Below are 23,352 nucleotides of genomic sequence, written 5' to 3'. Positions count from 1 at the left end.
AAGCCCCTGGATTGAGACACTATAAATAAAGATGGTGAGTTGGCGTCATACTTCTGAGGAAGCTGTTCAACCATCGCCATCTTGGCTGAGACTGACTCCGCCCCCTTAATGCAGGGTAATCCAAAAATGGGCGGAGCAATATTACACCAATTCTCAATAGCCCTAGTCCTTAGAAGAATAAAGTGTAAACATGGTTTTTTGCTGTTTCTGTACCAGGCTGCCGTACAGAAACGTGTGTTTTCTCTCCGGTGAAGAGTTAAGATGAGAGAACTCATTCTCCAGCTCAGTCTCTCTCGGTCACCTGGCAACTGCTCACAGGTGGGAAATAAACAAACACATAACAGGTGAATTTTTTTTTTTTACACTCTGTCTTTTATATAATATCACTCTGTAGTAGAAGAACTCACTGTGCCCATTTAGACCTTGAAAAAGAAAGTGTTATTACATCAGGTAACACAAATAATTCTTACACATCTAAAGAGAAAGGACACGTTTGTAGATAGCTGGTATCATTAAAGTTTATTGAATTTTTTTCTGTTTGGTAACCTTTGACATTATTCCCACCAGAGGTAAAATAAGATCCTGGACTGACTGAGAAAGGACACAACAGAGATCAAGGATGGTAAATTATAAATTATAGATGAGAAGATACAACTGATCAAGATCATTTCACGTACGAGGTGGAAGAACTTCATGGAAGCTGCTGTTTTACTGAGTCAAGCGACTCAGTCATGAACTATGGCTGTGAAGTCGAAGGTCCACGTCTGTGGTAGAACCGCATCAACAGAAATATGACTGATCACAAAACTGGAAATCTTCATTAGCAGTCTGGTTTTTAAAATATCCGATCATAATAATAAAAAGTCCTAAGTTAATGTCGTCAATAGGTTCAACATCATCAAGACTTCAGCTCTTTATGTGGTTTTGGCTCAAAAACATCGCAGGTTTGAGTCCCTGATCTCTGGACTACCAATCAAAACAAACAATCAATATCAACTTCTGAGAAGATCCATTTTCTACTGAACAATCTGTTTCCATAGAGACAGACAGACGCCTCGTCAGACGACAGGTGATGCTAACACAGGTATAAAAGTGTGTGTGTCATTGTTGTGTTGTTGTGTGCTCATCCCTCCTCTTCCTCCGAGTCCAGCGGTCCTCGGTTCGGGGGAAGGGATGGTTTGATCTGCTGCCAGCGGTTTGGAGGCCAGATGATGTGAGAGGCTCGACCGTGCAGCAGCCCCATGGACACCTGGGAAAAAAACAAACACAAAAAAACAAATAAACTCAGGGTCAAAGAGAGGACGTGTCCTGAGCTGGTCCTGGATCAGCATCAGATCAAATATCTGAGACTTTCCCTCAATAAAAACATCTCGACCTCTGTTCCACATGTTGTCCAGGTGTTCTGACATTGGTCTCCATTGATCATCAAACCATCATTGGATTGGATTTGTTTGGATCGGCTCGGATCAGATCGGATCAGATCAGGTCAGATTAGATTAGATTAGATAGGATTGGATTTGGTTGGGTTTGGTTGGATTGGATTGGACTGGATTAGATTAGATTGGACTGGATTAAATTGGATTGGATTGGATTGGATTGGATCGGCCTGGCTCGGATCAGATCGGATCGGATCAGATTAGATTGGATTGATTTGGTTGGGTTGGATAGGACTGGATTAGATTTGATTAGATTGGATTGGATTGAATTGGACTGGACTGGATTCGATTTGATTAGATTAGATGTGGACATATAAGTATATTCATCTTGCAGAACCAAACATCTTTCTTTGTCTCAACTTGTTTCCAAGTTAAAATCTCAAAAACTCAGATTAAAAGTGTCAGAGAAGATATGTCTGGTGATCTGGTAAACATCAGTGTAATGGTTGTTGTGTTGTGTTTGTAGTTTTGATCTCCACCATTCTCCTCACCATCTTCCTTTTCTCCCAGTGTATGGAACTTTATGAATGATTAATTGATATGAATAGCCGTGTTTCCACTGCAGGAGTTCCTGGTAAAGGGAGGGGGTAGGAACTTCTACAGGAACCGTCCTCTCACTCGGCCCTCTCAGTGGCCGTGTTTCCACAGCAGAGTCGGACCCCGCGGTGACGTCATGAGTTTCGATCGCTGCTTAATCGTTGTGCGACAGTTTCGACCGTGACGTCACCCAGGCAGTACATGCACAAAAATCATAACAACAACGGAGAAGGATGGAAGGAGCTGAGGCGGTAGGCGCGTTTCTGGTTTGTGTGTTTGTGCACATGGCGGTTGATTGTAATCCTGCTTGAGTTTGTTTTTTTTTTGTTTTTTTTAACTTTTCACGGCATTGTTTTGTGGCGTGATGGATCCCCAGTGTGTCGAGGTGCGCTGATATTTTCATTTCGCCGCGATGACTCAAACCCCCTCTGAATCTCCTCGGTGCCGTAGACTGCATCAATGTCTGCACCTCATCGTCGGTCCATTTGTGTACATCTTCCTGCTGTTTTCTTGTTGTTTACAGCGGTGTCTGCTAGGCTAATGCTCCCCTTCTGCTCCCCCTTTTAAAAATGCCGGTTGTTTTGGTGCTTTATGGTAGCGTCAGAGCCTGCTCTAGCTTTAGCCAATCAGCGCCGGGTTAACCTCGAGCCCCACCCAGGAGCTTTTCAGGGCCGAACGGAGTACCTACCCTGGAGTAGGTACTCCGTTGGCCCACGTAAAAGTTCCTGTAAATGGCCCTGTGGGGGAGGTTCCTGCAGTGGAAACACGCACCAACGGGGCTGGCCCCGTAAAGTTACCCCAAAGTTCCTGCAATGGAAACGCGCCTAATGACTATCAAAATATGAAGCCCTAAGATTGAGGGGGTCGTTTTTTTTTAAAGCCTGCTGATGTCATCAGAGTCTGTGTAAGAAACTACCTCTTCATTTGCATCGTAGAGGAGATGGAGTCAGAAATATGTATATTTGTCAAACTTTATTTGTTCCACCAGTTCAATCATTTTCTAAAATGTTTTCAGAAATCCCCCCTGGGATCTGCACCCATGATTGAAACCGTCCTGTCCCCTCTCAGACACGTCTGCAGACCTGCCTCCATCAGCAGCTCAGATAATTAAAGCTGCTGAGCTGAAGATGTGGAGCTGCTCTGTTGTCCCACATCGTCCTCGCCACATCAATTAAAAGCTGCTTTGCATAAGGTCGAACGCGGAACGCCGGCAAATGTCAAAGACTTTTTATGACGCCCGTTATCAGCGAGGAGCCGGCGTCTGTGTTGAAACACACACAGAGAGCTGATCTCCATCTCCACAGTGTTTGACCTTTAGACGGACGGCGAGCTCCGGCTGCGACGGCGGCAGATGGATGTGACGTCCAGGCCGTCCTTCACTCTGGTCTCATGTCGGTCCGCAGTTTGTTCTCAGCTCTTTTCCTACTTTCCTGTTTCCTTGGTTCTTTCTTTGCTTTTATATTTTCTTCTTTGTAGATTTCCTATGCAAGTTTCCTTCATTGTTCTCTCTTCGGTTCCTTATCACGTTTTGTTGTCTTCGTTTTGCCCACCTCCATCTCCTCGGTTGGTCCCTTTTCCTTAATTCCTTGGTTCCTTTTCCGCCATTGTGGTTTGGCGTCTGGTTTCATTGTCTCCCACAAGTTCTTTGGTTTGTTCCATCTTTGATTCACTTTCTTTCCTGTTCTCTCTTTAGTTCCTTGGTTCATTCTTACCATGTTATATTTTTGTTGTCCTAGCTCGTCTTCCTCTGTTTCATTCATCAGTTTATTGTTGGTACCTTTATTCTTTTGGTTCTTCAGATCCTTCGATTGCTCCTAAATCCTCCTGGTTCCTACTATACAGTGTGTTGTACATTTTAGGACATCCTCAGGTGTCAGGCTTCAGCGTCAGACCTTAGATGGAAAAGCATTAGGTCTCAGGAAATCCTCTGTCAGACTCGCACTAAACGGCCTCAGAAAAAAAGTTGTCAGACTTGATGACGTGATTGATGCTCGTTACTGCTGTCGTGTTTTGATGACGTCATTTACCTCTTTATGAGACTGATATGTAGGGATGTCACGATTACTTGTTTCCACAATTAACCGTGATATTAAACACCACAATTAATTAATCGTCATGATTCCTAAATACCGTCACTTTACAAAAAAGATTATGTCGGAACTATATTGGCAAATAAGCGCCAAAATAAAGGTAAATGCACAGATACTGGTTTAAATTAAGTAAATTTTCCTAATGTAACATTGAATTGGTATATGTTAACGTGTCATTTGTAATAAAAAAATTAAAATAAACTTTTTGGTATAGATGACAATTATTAACTATGTTATTTTGTTTAAATAATTAGTAATGTAACCTATAGTTTGATTATATTTGATTTTACACTTTCATAGTGTTGTAATACATTTCATAATCGTGATAATCATAATACTGTGATTATTTCTCCGACAATAATCGTACCAACAAAATGTATAATCGTGACATCCCTACTGATATGTATTTTATTTATTTATTTTATTTTATTAATTGTTATGATCCCGATTACCTTGTTTCATACCTTTTTTTGTCTGAAAATATGATTGCATTATTCCTTACTTGTCAATAAAGATTTGGAAAAAACAAAAATAGATCGATTTTTCCTGAGGCAGCCATGTAGACTTTAGTCTGACGATTTTTTTTTTCTGAGGCTGTTTAGTGCGAGTCTGACAGAGGATTTCCTGAGACCTAATGCCTTTTCATCTCAGGTCTGACACTGAAGCCTGACACCTGACACTGTACTACTACGATTTCTTGGTTTGCTCTTTGTTTTCTTTGGTTCCTTCTGTAGTTTCCAGGTTTTGTTCCTTGGTTCCTTCTCCCTCTTTATTCTCTGGTTTGGTTTTTATTTTCTCAGTCCACTCGTCTCTTGGTTCTTCAGTGTTTTCTTCGGTTCTTTGCTTCGTGTGTCGTCTCCCACATCAGGATTCGGTCTGTGGAAGCTGTGAGAGGCAGCGATGTGTGTCTGACTCACCGTATTGATCAACACCTCCATCACACACACACATACACACACACACACACACAGATGCATTGTGGTCATTTCCCGCTCTGGGGCTCAGTAACAATCTTGTTTATTGCACCTTTAAATGCTTTAATAGGCTTTTACCTCCCACAGAGTCACATCCACCGACATGAAGCGGCGACGTGTTGCAGAGAAAGTTTGGCAGAAGTAAAACACAGAGTCTATAGTGTGTGTACAGTGTGTGTACAGTGTGTGTAGAGTGTGTGTGGGTGTTTTTCTGTCTGTTTTGGACTATTTCAGATTGACCCGTCGGCTCGGTGCATCATCTGTGGGAGCTGATGTGTTCCTGAGTGAAAGGCTGAGGTGGGCGGAGGAGAGAGAAGAGAGAAGCTGCTGGACCAGTTGAAACACTATTCATTATCCAGATGAGACGAGATGAATCCGGATAAAACCAGATTTCAGACGTTTATGTTGAACCTGTTCAACTTCAACTGTTGAAGATGTTCAGAGAGAACAATGATGATGATGAAGGAGAGGTGACCGCAATGTTTACACCACATCAAAGAAGCTCTGGATCGTGGTGTTCCGGCTCGGAGCTTTGGAGGATTTCCCTCCGTCGGGCCGGTAACGCGGCGTCCATGGCAACCGGCTCCACGGCTGCTGCAAGTTTAATCCGGCTCAACCCGAGAGGAGCAAAGTACAAACAGCACACAGACAGCAGGAGTCAATAAGAGGGCGCGCGGGCCCTGAACGCAGCACGCTTAATGAAATCTTTATGTTGGGAGGAAAAGAAGAAGCTGCTGCTGACACACACACACACACACACACACACACACACACACACACACACACACACACACACACACACCACACACACAAAGACAGACAGAAGATGAACAATCCGTCACTTCAGCTTCCTTCAGGATGCTGTAAATCTGGGCTCCAGTCAGAGGGGATTGTGGGTAAACCTGGCTCAGCATCAGATTGGACAGAGAAAACCCTGACCTATGACACACACACACACACACACACACACACACACACGGTTTAGATTTATGAATCCATGGATTTTCTCTTCTGATCTTCTCCAAACGAACGTGTTTCAGGTTTTGATGCTTCAGGACTCTTTCTGACAGTTTTTATTTGAACTTCAGCTCGTTTCAAACTCTTTTCCTTCATTTAAACTCTAATAAATACAATTAATAAATGATGCAACAGAAAAATCAATTAGAGCAGAAACAAACAGTTTGAGACTGGGAGTTTAAAATGATTCAGTACGACGTCACATGTCTGAATACAAGTGAAGCAGCAAACTTGAGTCTGTCCTCACTATGGAAGTCCTGAGCTGCCAAACATTCACACTGAATATAACAGGATCATTTCCCCAAGATCTCAGGAAAACAAAAGCTCTTTCCAAGATGATGACAAAATAAATACATGAATTAAAAACGTCATCAACCGAATATTTATAATCTACTTCCAATTAGAAGGAGCCGTGGCCTGAAACAGAAGTCTCTTCATGATCCGATCTCCAGGATCCATCGGCTGAAGCGAGAGGAGGAAATGAGGGCGAAGACGTCCGTTTTATTTTTGATGGATGTGAATATGAACTGGGAATTAAGAGCAAATTATAATTAAATCTCATCGTCTTTATTGTGGACGACGAGCACCTGAACCTCCGCCAGAGGCCGGACTCATCAGTTCTCCTGGAAACAGCAAACACAGTTATTTCTCTACTTCAGCAGAAAGACAGGATTTGAGATGTGGTTTAATTTTTTTTTGTTTTTTTTAAAGGGCTGCGTTGTCATGGACGACAGAGTTAAAGGTGGTGAAGAGCTGAGTCGACATCAGAGCCTCAACGAGAGGTTGGAAATTAATGAAGTAACGTCTGATTCCACACCAGAGAATTAAAGGGATAGTTCACCCAAAATTCAAATTTCACTCATTACCTCCTCCCCCTCATGTGGACTAAGGGCTGGGAGAAGTTTCAGAGTCCTCCGTGGCTTCTCTGAGTTACAGCGGGGCTCCGTGCAGCACTGCATGTCCATATGACGGTAGCAAACGTGGCTCACTTTTCTTCATCCAAAAAGACACACCAAAAAACATCCAAATACCTCCATAATGCTCGTCTGTAATGTCCCTCTTGTATTGAAGCCCCGACATGAGAAATTTGCACTGACACAGGAAGAGCAGTGAACTGAGACACTGGGAGCTTCCGCTACAAACAAGCTTAAAATATAGACTTATTTAATTTTTTTTGGAACAATTTCTCATGTTGGGGCTTCAATACAAGAGGGACATTACAGACGAGCACTATGGAGGTATTTGGATGTTTTTTGGTGTGTCTTTTTGAACGAAGAAAAGTGAGCTCCGTTCGCAACCGTCATATGGACATGCAGTGCTGCACGGAGCCCCGCTGTAACTCAGAGAAGCCACGGAGGACTCTGAAACTTCTCCCAGCCCTTAGTCCACATGAGGGTGAAATTTGAATTTTGGGTGAACTATTCCTTTAAAGAAAGAGAAGGGTGATATGAATATAGACGCGCACTAAACTTCCAGCAACCTAAGTTACGGACTACGCTTAATACCAGATGAGATTAAAAAAAGTAAGAATATTTATCACTTCAAAAAAATGTTTATAAAATCGAAACTCGAAGGTTATGGGCAAATCTTGGATCCATAGAGGCAGACTAAGGGTCTTTGGGTGTTTTGATGCTTGCATGCTCGCGTGGTATGTAAACTTAAGTTATTACTGTATATTATTAAGTTATTATATTCTTTGGTGAATCTAAGTTATTAATAATTTGTCACTTTTCATTGTTTTTCTTTGTTTATGAAATTGCTTTAATAAGCTATAGTAAACTATTCCTCATTTCTCATGAACTGTGATGTATGAATTCTGCAGCATCCTATTTTACTGTCTGTTTTGCTCACTTAATTATGTTTACTTACTTAATTATATTTCAAATTAGTCTCTGTATCATATGCAAAGCAGCCTAATGATCTCGTCTCTAACACCATGATTGATTGTAAATGTAACAGTTGCGAGGGAGTATAGGTTCCTCATAAGCCCCGTCTTCTTACCATCCTTTTCCTCTGTATGTCTGTCAATCATACGAAATAAAACAATCATTCATTCATTCATTCATTCATTCATTCATTCATTCATAACAAAGCATTCGCCCCAAGCCCCGCCCATCTGGACCAATCCAATGGTCCATTACATTTTCACATTTTCTGCCACTAAATTTAAACATTTATCAATAACAAGTTAGGAATCATTGAGTTTCTACATGTTGAGGATATTCTGGATAAAACTTTACATCCTGACATTAAAGCTAGAGTAGAAAACTTCTTCTTCCTTCTGGCTGCTGATGCTGTTACGGTGTGGAGCTGCTGTCAGTGACTCATGCTCCTCGTGCAGCTCCTTGTGCAGCTCCGGCAGACAGTTTCCCTCCCGGGAGCCGAGGACTTGTCGATCGATACGTGAACTCTCTTCACGTCTGTACGACTTCCTCTTTTAAACCGAAGCTTTGAGCTGGAAGACGACGAGAGCTTCAGAGGAGACGGTGAACATGGAGGTGACGGCGTGATGAGAGGAGACGGGAGGAGGAGGAGGAGGTCTCATACCAACTCTAAAAGTTTAATTTATTGTAGCTTTAAAACATTCTTTCACGTTATGAGGGCGATTCAGTCTGCAGTGACTTAGTGTATTGTTATTTACAGCTGTGTAACTGTGTCTGTGATGTCATCAGACTGGACTTTACCTGTGTTACACCTCGATTTATTGTGTCCCTGGACTGGTATTATGGAAATATCACTTTTTAAAGGCTTTTTAACATTTATTTAGGTTGTTTTTTTTTGCCTTCTGGCCTCAAAATGTGAGAATTGAGAAAAAAATCAGTAATTTTCAGACTCCTGAGGTTGAAATCCATGTGGTTTTATGAGCTGTTCCCTCGGTTGTCGTCCAGTGATGTAACTAGTTTTCCAATTTGCATAACCCCACCCCTACCTGGTAGAGGGGGCGGGGCTAGCAGTGGCTCATTAGCATTTAAAGGGCCAGACACTGAAATCAGCCGTTCTGAACAGGGCTGTTGTGAGAGGATGAAAAGAGCTGTGATGTTTGATCCTTGGGGGATATTGACTGAAACATGTCATGGACAAGTCTTTAAGACACCTGGGAGCTGTTTTAATTTGTGGAAAAGCCTCATAATGTGAGTCCTTTAAGCTGCAGTGTGTTGACCTCTCAGGGCCACCGTAGAATCGTGATCAAACTGATCGAATGGAGTGAGTTGCGTTGATTTTGCAACATTTAAAGTTAGTGAATTTGTACCTAACCCTTCTGTTTTAAATCTAATGCACAGTCCATCTATTGACCCATCCAACCAAACCACAACCGGTGTAACACATAATAAACCCTTAAAACTTCTGGATTCTATATTTGACTAATAAGAACTGAAGCAAACAACATCAAATTCAAAGTGTTTCTTTCACATATTGTGCAACGGTGGTGTTGGTGTGTGTGTGTGTGTGTATGTGTGTGTGTTTCGTACCGGTCCGAAGCTGTTGCTGTCCAGACTGTGTCCGTGGTGATCGCCCTCGATCCAGAAGTGGCCGTCAGGAACTCGAACATATCGGTTCTTGTAGCCCATCGTCCTGAAGAGACGGAGGACGAGAAGAGAAAAGAAAAGAAAAGAAAGTGTTTCCAATACATTCTTTAAATCTTAACGTCGTTCAACAGAAGGTTTTTTTTTGGAAACTGAGCCTTAAAAGCAGCCGTCAGGACTTCCTGTCACTTTGTGATGTCACAAGAAAGCAGTTACTCAAAGCTCCACCCACCAGACTTTGCAGGATTTGGTTTGGTGGTGGAGTGTTTTATTCTGAAATCTGCTCTATTTTTATTGGATCACACAACATGCAGCCAATCGGACGAGGGGCTCAGAGCCTCCTCCTCTCTTCTGATTGGCTGACACTAATGTATTGAGATGTGTATAATCTGTATTTAATCTCTATTCAAACTGTTTTTAAACTGAGTCTTTTATCAACGCAGGTTGGGTGTTGAGGCGTTCAGGTGAAGAGTGAGCCGTAGGGAAATCCGCCACCTGTCTCATTCCTCTTGAGCGTCGTGCTGTGATGAGGAGCTGTGATTGTTCCTGACAAACCTGTTCTGCATTAACCTCTTCATGCTTCTGCCTTCATCAGTGCCGTCTCTTCATACACGAGCCGGAGGAGACGTGACCTCCATGTTTTCTCCACGGTGAAATAAGACGGACGTGTCTCAGACGCCTCTGAACAGAATTTGAAAACCGGATGCATCTTAATAATCTGAGTTTGGGTCTGGCAGGATGGAATGACTTATTTATTTATCTGGCTGCTGCATCTCAGAACTTCAAACTGCACAGAGTCTGAATGAATTCGCTCCGTGTCACTTTGACCCGGAGGTTCCTGAGTCGGAACAGACGGAGCTGGAGAATCATGAAGTCTGATCAATGTGACTGCAGCACAAAATGAGACAAGAAGAGTTACCAGACAGAGTTGTTTTAGAGGTAAATTCATGCACAACTGCTGATGCACGTTGCCTTCAGGGACAGTTTTTCATCAACAGTCTCTGTATTTCCCTCTAAAACAACTCTGTGTGGTAACGTTGTGTTATTATCTCATAGCGTGGTGAATGTGCAGCTCACAACTTGTCCACCAGAGCGTTGTGGAGTTGTTGGATTGTGTATTTGATGAGTTTGATGAGTTTGATGAGGGAAACCAAGAAATCCCATAATGAGCCTCCGTAGCGTAGCTCTGAGCAGCTCGCGGCTCTGCTCCGCCATTCTAAAAACAGCTTGCACCGACAATTAAAGGTAACAAACCTACTGCTATGACTATAGGGATTATGGCAATGGGCCAATTCGACAAAATGTTGAACTATCCCTTTAACATTAAAAACACACTATTTTTGGAGTAAAAGGTAAAAAGTGAATTCCAAAAAACGGAAAACAGTAAAAAAGGAATTTGGCCAATAATCGATCAACAACTTTGATCTGATTTATTCTGTTCTTTCAAAAACACTTCTTCCATGACGGTGCTGTCCATCCGTCCATCTGCCTAGTTATCACTCTGTCCATCTATCCACTCATCTCTTCATCTGTCTATCCGTCTGTCCACCCGTCTTTCCCTGCCTCCATCCTTCCATCCATCTGTCATCCGTCCATCATCCTCTTCATCGGTACATCCGTCCTTTCGTCCTGACAGGTTTTTTCAGTTTTCATAAATCCTCCACCTCCAGTCTCCGTGCTGCGTTCACTGACCCGACTTCACATTAAAGGGATAGTTCACCCAAAATTGAAATTTCACTCATGATCTCCTCCCCCTCATGTGGACTAAGGGCTGGGAGAAGTTTCAGAGTCCTCCGTGGCTTCTCTGAGTTACAGGGGGTCTCGGCGTAGCAGTGCATGTCCATATGACGGTTGCAAATGGATACCAACTGTCTTCGTAACAAAAAGACACACCAAAAAACATCCAAATACCTCCATGCTGCCCGTATGTAATGTCCGTCTTGTATTGAAGCCCCGAAATGCGAAATTGTCCCGAAAAAAATTAAATAAGTCTATATTTCAAGCTTGTTTGTAACGGAAGCTTCTCGAAGCTCCTCTTCCCGGTTCGTCCAAATTTGACGAACCGGGAAGAGGAGCTTCGAGAAGCTTCCGTTACAAAACAAGCTTGAAATATAGACTTATTTAATTTTTCCGGTGAACTATGCCTTTAACTTCATTTCCTTCACACGGTTCCTCTGCTGCTCTGTGGTGTGAACTTCTCTCCTCCTCCTCCTCTGATGATGCTCCTCCACATTAACCCCCCTCCACCCCCCTCCCACCCCCCCTCCTCCTTCCTGCCCCGAGGCCCCGGCAGCGACGGCCCCCGGCGGGGATCGAACCTCCTCCTCTCTTCTCTGTGACCAGATTAACGCCGCCGCTGTGATTCACGTGGCCTCGGCCGGTCTGAGACAACACCAGCCTCCGCCGCCGCCCGGGGAAACCACCACCGGCCCGTTAATTATCCCCCCCCCCCCAGACGCTGAGCTGTGATTGGCTCAGAGACACGAGCAGCTGCTGGGATGAATCACATGTGGACGACGTGTTGTGATACTGTGACACTTCCTGTCAGCCTCTGGAGCTGCTGCAGGCTGATGTGTTCACTGAGTGTGTGTGTGTGTGTGTGTGTGTGTGTGCGTGTGTGTGTTGATCTGTTGTGCTGCCAGCCTGATGTTAACATCTGTATCCACGGCTACAGACGACACATCTTAGGAGAGTTTATCTCTATAACTTTTATCCTTACTACAATATAAATAGAACTAATAGAACACAGTCAAGAAGATTTACAGTAAATTAGTTCATGTTGTGTTTTCTGCTTTTTCTTTTTAAAGGGATAGTTCAACATTTTTGGCAAATTGGCCCATTGCCATAATCCCTATAGTCACAGCAGTAGGTTTGTTACCTTTAATTGTCGGTGCATCAGAGGGAAATACAGAGACTGTTGATGAAAAACTGTCCCTGAAGGCAACGTGCATCAGCGGTTTTGCATGAATTTCCCTCTAAAACAACTCTGTGTGGTAACGTTGTGTTATTATCTCATAGCGTGGTGAATGTGCAGCTCACAACTTGTCCACCAGAGCGTTGTGGAGTTGTTGGATTGTGTATTTGATGAGTTTGATGAGGGAAACCAAGAAATCCCATAATGAGCCTCTGTAGCGTAGCTCTGAGCAGCTCACGGCTCTGCTCCGCCGTTCTAAAAATAGCTTGCAGCGACAATTAAAGGTAACGAACCTACTGCTATGACTATAGCGATTATGGCAATGGGCCAATTTACCGAAATGTTGAACTATCCCTTTACATCTCAGAGAGAAACAACAAATCTCTTAATGAATTGAATCTTGATTTTGAGCAAATAAAATGATTAAGATAAAAACATGAAAGTCAACAGACTGTAAACAAAGATGGACGCCACCCTCGGCACTCCGGATCATCAACTCGGTAACTCAACCCAGGTTTGTCTTATTGTGAATCGTTGAAAGCGCACGTATGTTCCAAGGCAGCAGACCAATCACGATCATGAGTGCCGACACGTCCGAGAAGCGAGATGAGCTAACGCCGTATCTAACGCTCCTGCGTGGAGTAAAGGCTCCTATTATCAAAATACGATGAAGAAAACATAAATCCAATCAAGTAGTCTACATTTAAAGGGACAACGAGGAGTTTTGAAAAGCGAAGTGTTTCCTCACTACATTTATGAGCCTCCGCACCGTGAAATTCTTTGACCGGCGCAAGACAGACTCATGTTTTCATTCATGAAGAATTAAAGTCAGAGGTTGGAAGACGATCACATACCGTCGTAGTTCCGACCATAAACGGCGATTCGGCGGCGTTATTCTCATGACTCGCCACGAAACCGAAAGTAAAGAAACGCTGGTCGGCTCGCCCAGCATTTCCACCACCACTAATAATAACAAAATAACCATAGAGACAAAACCATAGATTTATCTAAAATGGACCATTAACAAGTGGTAACGGAGATTCATCCACATTAATATGAGACTTTTTTATAACCAAATAGAAACTCCTCGTTGTCCCTTTAACACAGTGATGAGTCCCAAACACTGAGCTGCATAGATGAATTGCGTGTATGACAATTACAGTCTCATCCCCCTAAGAAGCAAACCCTCAGGAGTAAATTAAATAGTAATTTAACTGGAAATTAATGCCACAATCTTATCAATACATCAAGTTGAAAGCCTGAATGAAATCAACCTGATTTTGAGCTGTTAGCAGGGCAAAAATATACTCTTCCACTATTTGGACTCTTGTCTCAACGGGGTTATCGGTGAAAGGACACGTAAAGGTTGGCCGGTGGTTGGAGCCTTTTCTTGGATTCAGATCGATCCTGAAAGCTACGCTGACCCGGAACAGGCTGTAAACATGTCGATTCGCTGCTGCAGACTGACTCTAGTGGTGAGGAGAGGAACTGCAGCTGTCCATCACATTGAAGCTGTTTCCAGATGTTTGTTTCATGTTTCAGCCTTGGAAGTTGATGTGTTTTTTTTTCTTGTAAATCCGGTGAACGGAGCCTTAAATTCTGCCGTTTATCTTAATTCCCACAACATCCACAACAGAGTGTAAGATAAACAGGATTAAAGGTACAAAACAACAAAACAAAACACTGAGGCCGTGTTGTTTTTAATTGTGTCTCTTTGTCTCGGCTGCACAAGAGATGACAGTTTGTCAAGATGATTGACAGCTGCGCGTCCAAGATGATGTGAGGGAGGACCGAGAATAGACCAGCTGTCTGAAGACACACACACACACAGACTGATTTAGCTGTGACTCACACACACACACAAGCGTGAAAACTGTTGCTGCTCGTCGTCTATGAGCCAAACAATGTGGAGGTTTCACCGGAGCATCGATCTGACAGCTGGTGTCTCTGTAGTGATGTCACTAACTTCTGGGGAGATGTAATGAAGTAGATGTTTATTATTAAAGCTCCATACAGTATAAAGGTAGATGTTTGTGTTAAAGCTCCATACAGTATAAAGGTAGATGTTTGTGTTAAAGCTCCATACAGTATAAAGGTAGATGTTTGTGTTAAAGCTCCATACAGTATAAAGGTAGATGTTTGTGTTAAAGCTCCATACAGTATAAAGGTAGATGTTTGTGTTAAAGCTCCATACAGTATAAAGGTAGATGTTTGTATTAAAGCTCCATACAGTATAAAGGTAGATGTTTGTATTAAAGCTCCATACAGTATAAAGGTAGATGTCCATGTGTAGTGTGATTATAAAGCAGCTCTAGGTTCTATATTAATACTGTGAAAGTATCAAAGCCTCAGTCCACAGAGAAATGCACACAGCCTGTATTCAGAAACTGAGCCTTAAAACCAGCCGTCAGGACTTCCTGTCACTTTGTGATGTCACAACTAAGCCCCGCCCCCTCACCACCTGGACAACAGCATCCAACAACTTGTAGGATTTGGTTTCTCTGAGTGTTTTATTCTGAAATCTGCTCTTTTTTTTAATTGGATCACTTTAGAAACCTGTCAGCCAATCAGAATAGAGACTCAGAGCCTCCTCCTCTCTTCTGATTGGCTGACACCGACCTGTTGTTACTAGAGCTCCAGAGAGAAGCTGAAAGAGAAGATGGAAAACTACACTGAGATGGTTTTTACATCTTGAAATCACAGACAAATCTTATTTTGTGAACACCACAATTTTCCTTTTAGCTCCATGTTTGGTCTCCTCCACCTCCACCACATCTGGCTCCGTAGCTGCTAAAGGCTCCATAATGTTCTCCAGATGTTTCTAAGCGACTGAACCAGATCAGAAATGTTGTGTTGCTCCTTTCTCTCTTTGCAAAAAACTATAGATAACAGCAGCTTTAACCAGAGTGAGAGAAGAACAAACATGTTATCGCTCAGTTTGTTGGTGAAACTTTAAGCTGCGATCTGTTGTTTGATATCAGAGATTAACCACGAGCACAAGCGGCGAGAGGGGGATTAAAGACAGACGACAAACACTGCTGTTTTATCCTCCCACTGTATTTTAATTAGCTGATTGGAGTTTTTGAAAACATGAACATCAGTCGACGATTGCTGCTCATGTTCTTCATCCTCAGAGATTCAAGGGTTTAAGAACTTTATTTAAAATGCACGAACGAGGTCCATCCTTTGCAAATTTTCAGAAATTTGAAGCTTTAAAGTTGGAGATTGGATTAAATGATGAACAGATAAGATGTTGTATGTTTTTTCTTATTTATAATATATTGATTGCTTACATTCTGATCCCTTTTTTTGTAGCCTATAAAATAAACATGAAACATGTTTTTTGGCTCCAGCAGATTTTCACACAAACAAAAGCAGGCGAGGTCGAACCACCTTCAGAAAAGAGGTCGGCATCGACCCCCAAGGACTCTGGTTGTTTTGTGATTTCTCAGTGTTTGGTCCAATGACTCACTCTGAAACAACGTTTAAGAAAAAGGTGCCTTTAAAACAAGGCAACAATGCTGTGACTTCTGCTCTAAGTGGTTTACCAGTCCAAAACGGAGCAAATCCTGATGATTCCTGATCAATAAACTCATCAAATATTTTAAATAAATACATACGTTAATCACAAAGGATATAAATGTTGCTAAATGATGAATAAGGAAAAGACAGATCCTCATGTTTCATCCCCTTTAGTTCTTCCTGACTGTTAGAAATCTCTACGTTCTGTTTTTATTACCTTTTAATGTTTTACACACTGTGGTCCACACATTGGGTCTCATTCATGAAACATTAGTAAATCTGTGTGTAGATTTGCACATAAAATCTCATGCTACTAAAACTTTACTCCAGATTAAAGTTTTTCTGGTTTGATGGAGATGGAGCCTTGACGTGTTCGTGCGTGTCCGATCCCTAAAGCCTGTAACATTTAGTTATTTTAAAATGTAGCTGCTATCTTTTCGTTTTCTGAAGCAGCAGTGTTTTGACCCTTGGGGGCCACCGTACTAACACCGTCTCCAAACCCTCTCTGCTGCATCTGTTTCTGCTTTTAAATCACTTATTAAAACTTGTTCTCTTTCTTTTTAACGAATGCTTCTATTTCTGAATTTTAATCTTTGTTATAACTGTTTGTTTTGATGTTTTTGAAAAGCACTTTGTAACCTTGTTAGGAAAGGTGCCATATAAATAAAGATGATAATCATTATATGCAGCGTTATTCTGCTTCAGGCTTCAGTGGGAGTCTGGGAGTCTTTGCCAAACTTCATGTTCTGAGGCTCCTGATTAAAAGGTAAAAAAAAATAAAAGAAATACCAACTGCAGCGCTGATGGGCAGAGAGGGAGAGAGAGATGGAGAGAGACAGACTGGGGACATAACGGTCTCTGTGATAAATAAAACAGCGTCCAACAATGAGCCTGTGAGTTTTGAGGAGCTGCTGTATCTGAGCCAGAAGCTTGGCCGCTCCGTTCTCCTGCTGCGTCTCATTATCTGAAGCTGTGGAGCCTCATTTCCTCAGGAGAACGCAGTGTAACAGGCCTGAGAACAGCTCCTACCGCCTCCATGAAGACCAGCATGACTCACACACACACACACACACACGGTCGCTGCCATCCAAAGGAATAAAAATAGCTATGTGCGACCTTAATGTGTTTCCTTCTTAATGTCGGTTCAGATGCAAATTCGAGTCCAATTTCGAGCCGACGTCGAGACGGAAAAGTAAAAAATCTGGAACAAAGAAATCTTAGTTTTCACAGCAACGAATTGAACAAATAGGCTACTACAACACACCATGCTCTCTAGATTAGTTTGTTAAAGGGATAGTTCAACATTTTGGCAAATTGGCCCATTGCCATAATTGCTATAGTCATAGCAGTAGGTTTGTTACCTTTAATTGTAGGTGTAAGCTATTTTTAGTACAGCGGAGCGCAGCAGCTGGCTGCTCAGAGCTACGCTATGGAGGCTAAAGGAATTTCTTGGTTTCCCTCATTAAATTCATCAAATACAAAATCCCAAAACTCCACAGCGCTTTTGTAGACAAGTTGTGAGCTGCACAACCACCACGCTATGAGATAATGACGGAACGATACGAAACGGAGCCGTTTTCGAGGTAAATTCATACAAAACCGCTGATGCGCGTTGCGTTCAGGGACAGCTTTTCAGCAAGCAGTCTCCGTATTTACCCTGTATTTACCTCGAAAATGGCTCCGTTTCGTATCGTTCCGTCATTATCTCATAGCGTGGTGGTTGTGCAGGTCACAACTTGTCTACAAAAGCGCTGTGGAGTTTTGGGATGTTGAATTTGATGAGTTTAATGAGGGAAACCAAGAAATTCCCTTAGCCTCCATAGCGTAGCTCTGAGCAGCCAGCTGCTGCGCTCCGCCGTACTGAAAATAGCTTACACCTACAATTAAAGGTAACGAACCTACTGCTATGACTATAGCGATTATGGCAATGGGCCAATTTGCCAAAATGTTGAACTATCCCTTTAAGACAAAGATGTTTTTATAACATCAAGATTATATAAGAAAGTTTGAATTTTCAGATTTGAAGTTGCAAATTTACCAGAAAAAACAAAGCAACCGTGAGAAACCAAATGCTACAAGCTGTTGGATGGTGTTGTCCAGGTGGTGAGGGGGCGGGTCTTAGTTGTGACATCACAAAGTGACAGGAAGTCCTGACGGCTGGTTTTAAGGCTCAGTTTCTGAATACAGGCTGTGTGCATTTCTCTGTGGACTGAGGCTTTGATACTTTCACAGTATTAATATAGAACCTAGAGCTGCTTTATAATCACACTACACATGGACATCTACCTTTACACTGTATGGAGCTTTAACACAAACATCTACCTTTATACTGTATGGAGCTTTAACACAAACATCTACCTTTATACTGTATGGAGCTTTAACACAAACATCTACCTTTATACTGTATGGAGCTTTAATACAAACATCTACCTTTATACTGTATGGAGCTTTAATACAAACATCTACCTTTATACTGTATGGAGCTTTAATACAAACATCTACCTTTATACTGTATGGAGCTTTAATACAAACATCTACCTTTATACTGTATGGAGCTTTAACACAAACATCTACCTTTATACTGTATGGAGCTTTAACACAAACATCTACCTTTATACTGTATGGAGCTTTGACACAAACATCTACCTTTATACTGTATGGAGCTTTAATACAAACATCTACCTTTATACTGTACGGAGCTTTAATACAAACATCTACTTTTATTTTGAAAGAGCTTCGACACAAACACCAGCTGCTGTTGTTTCATCAGAAATGAAATCTTAATGAGTTTAATAAACTCAGATCATCATTTTAACTCAGAGACATCTTGTGTTTATAAAATAAAAAGTCAATCTGCAGTTGAGTTAATCTTAAATGAATAAAACTAATGTACTTAGGTGGAGTTAATAAGAAAAGATAATTTACTTAATGATGATTTACTGTGTGTGAGATAATAAAGAGCTGACGATTAAAAACTTTATTGTGTTATTTAATCGTCTCAGCACTTTAATGATGATGATGATGATGATGATGATGATGGTGGTTTACTGTGGAATCACTGTGTCTCACATCTGGACACATCAGCCCAGGTGGGAGTTTCTGGGTTTTTACACGATGTCACCGCTGCATCTTCGACTGTCAATCACACACCTGGCTGCCACCGTGATTGGCTGCTGAGGATCTGCTGTCACTCAGGCTCAGATTCTCCTTCAGTGTCTCATCTCGGAGACTCGTAACGTCCCCCGGACCTGACAGAACCAATAACGCCGCTGACATGACATCACAGGATGTAATCGTCTCTCACGCCGCGGGAACAACACGGACGATGATGATGATGACGGCTTTGACAGGACCAAGCGCTTTGATTGGCTCTTAAAGTGATACACCAACATTTTTTCTTTTTTCCGTGTCTTGCCTCACTCCCGAGTCCATGACCAGCAGATAGACACCATCCTTTCGACTGTGCGTGCAGTAACGAGGGAGATAGAGCCGTATCGCCCGTAATTAGCTTAGCTCAAACACTGTTAGTGTATGGGTAGTGTTAGCCTGCCTCCACCTAAAGTCGCTAAATCGCTTAGCTCAAACGCTGAAAGTGTATAGGTAGTGTTAGCCTGCCTCTACCTAAAGTCGCTAATTAGCTTAGCTCAAACACTGGAAGTGTATGGGTAGTGTTAGCCTGCCTCCTACCCGAGCTGAAATCAGCAGTCAGAAGCTGATTTCACTTTAGCTCTAAACTCTGTAAATATATCACTCTATCAACATTTCAAACATGTTTAGGTGAGAAAGTAGCCGTTTAGATCAGCAGTGTGTCGTTAATTTGTCTAAATACCAGCTGTTTACAATTTCGTTTGGACGAATTCGACGCTACTCAAGCTAGCCGTTGTGACCAACGAACTTCCGGTTACTTTCACAAAATAAAACACCCGTTGCCCTTTACATACAGAAAACCATGACGATAGAATCTGTGCTTTTACTTTGAAATAGGAAGCTAACCTACCCTCGATGTAGCTAGCTTGAACCAAAATAAACCGTCTTTGCTTGAACCCTCCGTTTTGACCGATCTCGTCCCGTTAGCGGCATTTGACCGCTCAAGATGCCTTACCGGAGAGTTTTGTCAGCTCTGACACGAAGATCGGCCCGCCGGTTTCTGTTTAGAGTTGCTGAAGAGTTTCTCTGATGACTTTAGGTGGAGGCAGGCTAACACTACCTATACACTTCCAGTGTTTGAGCTAAGCTAATTAGCGACTTTAGGGGGAGGCAGGATAACACTACCCATACACTTCCAGTGTTTGAGCTAAGCTAATTACAGGCGATACGGCTCTATCTCCCTTGTTACTGCACGCACAGTGGAAAGGATGGTGTCTATCTGCTGGTCATGGACTCGGGAGTGAGGCAAGACACGTAAAAAAAAAAAAATGTTGGTGTATCCCTTTAAAGTCCCACAGTTACATACATCACTGACTAAAAACTTCCATAATTAATGAATATGGTTTCATAAAGTTGTACTTTTCTACTTTCCTACTATTTCACGTATTCCGTGACTTCAACTACCCCCGTTACTGAACGAGTTATCGTTCATTAAAAAGAGATCAGGTTTCCATTACTTTACAAAGTCAGGAGAAAATCATAAGAGATTTATTCATGGTTTGATTCATGGAGGTAGCAGAGACTTTTAATGCATTTAGTGCATTATTCATTAAGGTTATTAGACCATTATTGGAATAAAAGTCTCATTAAATTCATCAAAACTTTATTAGATATCCCCTGACTGATTGATCTAGACTCTGGTTGACGATAACTGGGTGTGTGTGATCTCAGCTGCTTTTATTCATTAGTTTAAGGCAACAGTACGAGACGAGAGACGATCCTGTGTGATGATAACCTGAACCCATCAGGATCTGAAACTGCCTCCTGAAAACCTGAGGGTTTGTATCAAAAACTCCATGTTCACTAAAAAATAAAACCCTCACTTTATTGCTCAGCCTCTGAATCAAACAGAAACATGAAATAAAAATTGTTTCACAGCTTAAACGTTTGACTTTTATTGTAAATCATTACCTCTGCCTTTGAAACCAGACGTGGCTGAAAAACAAGAACGATCATCGACACCTCGGTTTGGTTCTGTTCTGTTCTCTCTAAAATACAGATACAGATGCCAGAAGTCAGAGGTTTAACGTCTCAGCTGGTTTTGACTTCATGTTTCTGATTCAGAGGCTGAGAAACAGGTTTTAGTGACAGTGATGTACCAGATGAATCTTTACCTTTACCCAGCCAGTCCAAATATGGGCAGAGAGGGAGAATTCAGGAAGTAGTGGAGCTGTGCATAAAGCCTATTGTTGAAGTAGCAGAATACAGGACTAGTTGGACTGCAGAAAAATGCCGGAAGATGTGAGAATTACTAGAAAGAGCATTTCCGTAAGGAAAATGCGTGTGAATGCTGAAAGCCATAGCTGAAGCCGTGCTGAATTAGCAGAACGACGTTGGGGATACTCGTGGATGGAGTGAGGATGACGGCTACAGTTCAGTTTTCATTTCATTTCATTTCCTCCATGGACCTAAGTTTAATTTTGTTCATTCTAAAATGGAATTTGCGGCTCTTCGTTTAACATTGAACAACATTTGCTGTTGTTTCTTTCTCTTCATGTTGCACTTTGTTGTGTGATCTGCTCCAACACTCGGTGCATTTCCATTACCCCTTGAAATGCGCAAAACCTACTGGTAATGGAAACATTTCGAAAAAACTCATGAGGTGGTTTTTGAGACGTATCGATACAAACGTGTATCGCAAAAGTGTAATGGAAACACTTTTTTTGCTTTTCTACACGTCACCGGCGTCACCGGAGTTGTGTGTGTCCACGCTGTGTTGGTTTATGTAACTTGAGGGGACAAATGAACCACATGTTTTTCATGCATTGCTGACCTGGGCATTGTTTCTCATTAAATTAGAAAAACCTTTCCTATCATTCCCCTTTTCCGTGCATGGTTGAAGGAGATTGGCTCGCATCCAGGCTCCACTCCCTCCTGCACCGACATGTCTCCTTTAGTCACATAAACCAGTACGGGTGTGTGGACACAACCACCTACGTATATTGTTGTCAGCACCTCATCAACGCTGGTGTCTCTTATTTGTGGCTGCTGCCAGCGCCACACGGGCTTTGCCTTTCAGTAATCAAGCACTGCCTTCGTCTTTGTTAAAAACAATAACAGCAGCAGCTGTAGCAGCTGAGATCGCTGTGCTGTCACCATAGGAACGCAAGACGCTTACGTCCATCTTCCTCAAAGTGAAGTCTCGTGGGGCGAGAATTATGGGATATCGCGAGACTAGATTACGGCTCATTCGCAAAACACCTTTCAATGGAAACACCTGCAACTTTGCATTTTTTCGAAAATTCAGAAATATTGCTTTTATTTTGCGAAAATCTGTAATGAAAACGCAGCTACTGAAACTTAATTTTTCTACACAGTGAACTCCAACAGCTTCGGCCTCACAGAACAACTATCAGACCTTTCCTCGTGTTTCCCCTCCCTCCCCGGTGTTGTTCCCGTGCGACCTGGCTGGCCGACCGGCCGCTGTCTGTGCAGCAGCCGAGCGGTGATTTACTTTAGCCACAAGGTGCTGCCAGTTAATCTGATTAGGAGGCGGCGTGATGGAGTGAAGCTCTGGACTGCAGCCTGATGTGATTAGATGTGAGGCAGCGGCATCGACGCTCCCGAAGTTTTATGACGATGTAAAACATATTTCCCTCCTTTTATCAGCGTTTATCAGAGGGTTTAGGATCGACAGCTGCTTCCTACCTGATGAAGTCTCCCTCCAGGCCGATGACCCGCTTGATGATCTTCTGCTGGGGGTTCTTTGGAGACCTGCAGAGACATATTAAAACATAGGGTCAAGGGTCATACATGTATACATTTTATTCCATCCGTTTTCCGGTGATAACAAGATAATTTTCCTCTGTTTTCTCCTGCTCCTCTGACATTGCTACACTGAATGATGTTTCCTGCAATGATTTAGACTAGCGGTTCCCAAACTTTTTGCGCCGTACACCCCCTTCAAATTTCTGACAGAGCTGACGCACCCCTAAAGCCCAACACACTATAAAAGCTGCGTGTGTGTGTTATTAGGCAGCCTAATAACTCCTTGTGACCACAGCAACCACGAAATTGAAATACTGTAACTACAGTATGCGTCTGTAGGCCTATTTCTTCCTCACTAGTTTTTATTTTTCATATGCGGATCGAGAGTGAGCGAGTGAGCATGCGAGAGAGAAACAGGTGCGCAGCACATTTCACATTGCCAACCGACACCGGCAAAAAATGAAACGAGACAGAAGAGAGGAA

At 42.4% G+C, this 23,352-nt stretch overlaps 1 protein-coding gene across 1 annotated transcript; it reads right to left on the bottom strand.

Moving 5' to 3' along the window:
- Nucleotides 1-510: 510 nt before the first annotated feature.
- On the bottom strand, nt 511-22,876 carry LOC146986583 (mitochondrial inner membrane protease subunit 2-like). Its single transcript, XM_085780639.1, has 3 exons — nt 22,810-22,876; nt 9,525-9,627; nt 511-1,249 (listed from the first exon to the last, which is right to left on the bottom strand). The coding sequence occupies exons 2-3, from the start codon at nt 9,621-9,623 to the stop codon at nt 1,124-1,126; spliced, it is 225 nt and encodes a 74-aa protein (XP_085636765.1). The 5' UTR covers nt 9,624-9,627; nt 22,810-22,876; the 3' UTR covers nt 511-1,123.
- Nucleotides 22,877-23,352: the final 476 nt, after the last annotated feature.

Source organism: Trachurus japonicus, chromosome 6 (genome assembly GCF_045865225.1).
Source record: "Trachurus japonicus isolate A0001 chromosome 6, Traja_1.0".
NCBI classification, from domain to species: Eukaryota; Metazoa; Chordata; class Actinopteri; order Carangiformes; family Carangidae; genus Trachurus; species Trachurus japonicus.
This window is presented reverse-complemented; position numbering and strand designations above follow the sequence as displayed.